The sequence below is a fragment of the Opisthorchis viverrini genome (genome assembly GCF_000715545.1).
Source record: "Opisthorchis viverrini unplaced genomic scaffold opera_v5_24, whole genome shotgun sequence".
Taxonomy (NCBI): domain Eukaryota; kingdom Metazoa; phylum Platyhelminthes; class Trematoda; order Opisthorchiida; family Opisthorchiidae; genus Opisthorchis; species Opisthorchis viverrini.
Window position 1 is genome coordinate 1,992,248 of NW_008751680.1, and position 4,920 is coordinate 1,997,167.

General features: G+C 43.2%; 1 protein-coding gene across 1 annotated transcript in view; it reads left to right on the forward strand.

Moving 5' to 3' along the window:
- Positions 1–1,731, forward strand: part of T265_02103 (hypothetical protein) — a gene marked incomplete at both ends in the record, with an annotated part of 90,757 nt that extends 89,026 nt beyond the window's left edge. The window contains 2 exons of the mRNA XM_009166262.1: positions 1,151–1,482; positions 1,551–1,731. Coding sequence (XP_009164526.1) covers positions 1,151–1,482; positions 1,551–1,731 — 513 coding nt within the window. The remainder of the gene's footprint in view (positions 1–1,150; positions 1,483–1,550) is intronic.
- Between the last annotated feature and the right edge of the window lie 3,189 nt (positions 1,732–4,920).

Consider the following 4,920-nt stretch of genomic DNA (forward strand, 5'->3'; position numbering starts at 1 on the left):
AGGCCGCCTCATGTTTCAGTCGCCAGCAGATTTCAAATATCGCCACATATATATATATATATATATATATATATATATATATATATATATAGTTAGATGATATTTTGTTCATAATGAACTGTGACAGATGGGCTGAACACCTGCTGTCTGAAGAAGACCCCAAACTTTGAACGTATTGGTCGCCAGAATCCCGAAGCACTATATCTTGCTCCCTATACTGGAGTTATACAAGAACTAGGCTTTACGTGTTCTCTTCCGCTATAGTACTACGTTCGTTAATCTGTTCCATACAGGCAGACCGATTTGCACCTCAGATACATTAAGATACACTGCTCAAAGATGTATGGTCGCATAGCCACCCTGAATGCTTTTTCACATGCATGGCGATCGCCGCAAACACTGTTATAAAGTAGGAATGTCTGTAGCGCAATGCGGATACACTAGGTGAAAGGACATGACGAACCTAGAGTGAAATGATGCAGAGTAAGTAATTGCCAGAACGCAGCGCGGCGGTAACGGCGCACGCTGAAGTTACGAAGAGCATTGTTTGTCCTTGTCACTTGGCCGTCATGTATTATCAAGCATACCCAGCCAAAAAGCATCCTGTAGACACCGTAGATTCTTGTAGATCATTTAGAAAGTACGTATCCCATCTGCACTGCACTAAACTAAGCATTAGCTTGCGAAACCACCAGGAACCAAAGTATTTGTGCGCTGTTCCGAAACCAATGTTTTGTCGCGCATTGGGTTCGAGTTAAACGATTCGCAGATACATTTACATATGGCCGCTAAATTAGCTCCCCATTCTAGACAAGCAGCACCACTCCCACTTACAGGGAGAATATCAAACAACTTGTACACCGAGCGGCACCTGTCTCCCAACTGCCGCCGAATGGCGGCTTTTTTGTACACACCTCCCCGTTCAGCTCGCAGTTTCCCCCACTAGCATCCACAACGCGGGTTTATGTACATCGTGTTAGTATGTAAGGAACTTGTTCAAAGGGTGTTTGTTTTCTGCAAATAGTAAGACTGGATGAAATTAATTACCATAACTAGTTTGCTACTGTTTTGCGCACAGCTATTTAATACCACAACGTATAGATACATTGCTAAAAGTTACATTTCTCTTGTTTTCCCCTCTGCACATCAGACACTTGTTTCACTAAGGCAACCAAAACTCATCAGTCTCGTTGGATCCAATGCAAAGCATTATTCGTGGTTGGTAAAGGGAGGTGAAGATTTACGACAGGATACACGTATTCAGCATATGTTCGCAATCACAAATCAGTTGCTTGGAAGCAATCGGTGTGGCGCGGCCTCGTTTTTCCATCCGCAATCGGAAAACGTTCCGGTACTTGTAAGAACCTATTCCATCGTACCGATCTCCAGCCATATTGGCCTGGTGGAGTGGCTTGAATCGACAACTACTCTACTGGCTTTTTACAAGGCCGCAATGTGTGATACAGAGCTACAGAGTTTCAAGTACGTTGGGTGCGCTTTTCGATAGGACTGTTCTTTTTTCTTTTTGGCAACATTCATCTTTTTTGAAGGCTTTCTACGGAGCAGACTATTCACATAAATCGATCAAATACCTGGCTCCAGGTTTCCTATCCACCGGGAGCTTTTTGTGTGGATCGGTTCAAACGTCGTTCGATATCCACTGCGCTTCCCGTCGATACATTGATTTTGACTTTCTTTCGAAGATTGGAGCATCGAGTCCGCCCATTCTAGCAGTGTGACTAAAATACGATTTGTTCCAGCAACGAAGAAAGTTACTGACTGAATTCAAAAAAGGTAAAAACGCTCTCAGTCAAATAGAAATCATTGTCTAAGCTTGTCGAACAGGCGAACAACCAACATCCTTTTTTTGAATTCGTTGGTTGTGCTTTTATTTATGCCAATATGCATTGATTATGGCTTTACCGTGCCTCTGTTCTTGCGTTCATAAAGGCCTTCTCGAAATCACACGAAGAAAGACCCTTGGTAGAGCCTGCGATTTGAGCCTTTAGGGTCAGTGCTTCCATTTCCTCGGCTACCTGCAGCTTCCATGTTTTGAAAAACGGGCCATTTCTTTCACTATACTTCCTTTGAATATGCAGGAACTGTTGCATACTTGGTGGATGCAGAGAACATAGCAGAGAAGTTATGCCGACGATTGACGGATTCCCCTTTAAAAAGGGAACATTCCAGGCTGACAGTCTTTAAAAGATCTCTTTCATCCGAATATTTTAATCTTCGTCCACACAGGCATTCTCTGAGCATTCCGATTTGGCCTTCAGGCACACGAACCTACTCTGAGCGTTTACTCTGTGGTTTCTAATTAGTAGCCATATGTATGGTGTGGAAGACATTATTAGGCCCCTCGTTTCCCCTGACTTACTTTACGACAGTTCAACTAGGAACTTTTCGAGTGCACCATGTATCACCCAGTCCAGATATTCACTAGATTTTCCGTCCATTTCTGTTTGTCATGCACACAAAATATTACGTGTTCAAAAGCCCCGAAGCTATTACCGCTAATCTGAGACAAATGCGAAAATGCAGTAGATCTGTCATTTATACAGAAATTTCATCCTCAACTTTGCTATACATTCACACGTTCTATCTTCACTCCATTCACTGCATCAAGGGGATTTTTTCGTCTGCATAACGAACTTTTTCATCGAACACAACATGATCCCCAATTGATTCATGTCCCGACTCTGTGGTTATTCGAGAGAAAATGGTTTCATGGATTGTAACCTTTCGTTTCTTTTCCTCTTTGATCTTCACGAAGCCGTTATCAGCCGTGATTTTTCCGTTTGTTTTAGTACATTGTGTTTGAATGCTGGTAAAATTTAGTCCCAAACAGTAACAGGCCCTCTCCATTACGAACTCGCTGACCGTGAATTCTGTCCTCTTCTTTCATACTATTCCGGTGGCAAACCAGATAATCTAGACCGTCCCATTTGTACTATCTACTATTAGTAGACATCACTTCATTCCAGCCCTGAGATGAGATTCCATGAGATGTGTAACCATCTGTAAGATTGACTCTAGACAACCTCGTCAGTCAAGGCGGTTTTTCACAAACGCGTGTTTGGGACGCGGCGAATCTTGGGGCAATGCTTTGGCATGGCTAATCACCGCGTGTGGACTCATTGGAATGTTTTATATCAGATGTACTTGTCATCTAGCTGTTTGCGTCCCTCGGAAGTTCCTCTTCGCATCCCTGTACGAAGTCGATGGTGACCCTTTCGTTTTTTTGGTACCCTGCTTGGAGAGGTTGGCCAGGAAATTGCTCACAAAGTTTCAGTTAGACAAGCTGCATTGCATGTTGTTTATCAAGCATCATTGTAAACCCGTGTAGCTCGGTTCTTCAGCGCTGACAAGAAGAGTTCACGTGTTCTCTGTTGCCCATTAATCATTGTTCATCAATTAGTACATTTTAGGATCGCCGCGACTAAAGATGTGACCTCCGCTGAATCAGTGACCTTCACACATCGGGTTAATGTTGGGAAGTTTTTGGTTGGAGCAACCAAGGGTTGAATACCATCTAGGTACGGAACAATCCATTCGGAATTTTTCGCACATCCAGTCAAAATCGTTTCTAGATCCAGCGAAAAATGCGTTGCACGAAATGTGTTGAGAGGTCAAATGTTCGAAGTGGAATAACCGCTAAGGTGAACAGTAGAACCGGTTACCTTAATAGCGTCTCGCATGCAATATCACATGCTTAGGTGGGAATGAGCGTTCTCATCAGAACAGCTCATTACATCCAGTGCATCCTAGTTCAATGACTTCAGATAAATAAACCAGTCAACAAAGCCGATTTTCCTATTAAGAATAGGTAATTTCACCCCTACAAACGGGTCGTGCGTCCCCCGCTGTTTTAGGATCTTTTTGAATGATCAAATGTGGCCCACACAAACTAAATCAATCTAAAATCTTTGTTATTCTCAGTTCAGAGGGTTATGTTCAACCTCTCAGTTTGAGCGAAGCTTTGTGTCTAGTAAATAACCATGTAAATAGAAGCTGAATAGGTGACTGAATGTACGGGTCACATCTTGAGGTAGTTCCGATTTTCGGACGATTTCTGTATTTTGAAGTACCATAAACCTGTTAAGTACCTCTAGTGGAAGGTTGTTGATATATTGCGTCGGACTGANATGTACGGGTCACATCTTGAGGTAGTTCCTATTTTCGGACGATTTCTGTATTTTGAAGTACCATAAACCTGTTAAGTACCTCTAGTGGAAGGTTGTTGATCGCGTGTGATATATTGCGTCGGACTGAACAGCTTCGTTGCAAACTCAATAGGCGTTGGGTACATGACTATTTTGATCGATCCATATTTGATGCCGAATTAATATTGATTATTCTGGAGCTTTGAGACTGATAACTTATTGTCTGGCTGCCTCATCAATGTTAAAGCGGAGCATCACTCACTGGTGCAATTGATTTTCGGCCCTTACAAGCATGAATTTCGCTCAGCTGACAGCGTAGTCTGGTGCTACAACATTGCCAAGTTGGGACAAGAACAGCTCGATTCTGATGTGGTACTCTTTGACGTTCTTGATTTTTTTGTTGAGCATTTGTTTCCGAGCTGACTCCGCGAGATGGTTTCCTCCACGCCCCAGCCAACCTCCTCATCGTCATCCACCACCACCAGATATCACTTCACACGGTATGTCGCCGTACCCACTCCCAAAAGGACGTATCCGTTTTCATGGCGGTTTTTCGTCTTACGAGACAGGCGATTGGAACAAGAGGCTCCGTTTGCCTCACCGACGTCGGCCGCTTTTTCGTTTCTCCCCAAAAGGGAATGAATATGAACTCATTGATGACATGCTGGAATCTGTGCCGATTGTGATTAAAAAAACTGCTGCTACAACGGAGTTGACGAAGGCAATCAGTTTGAAGGATTTGGACAAAACTCCG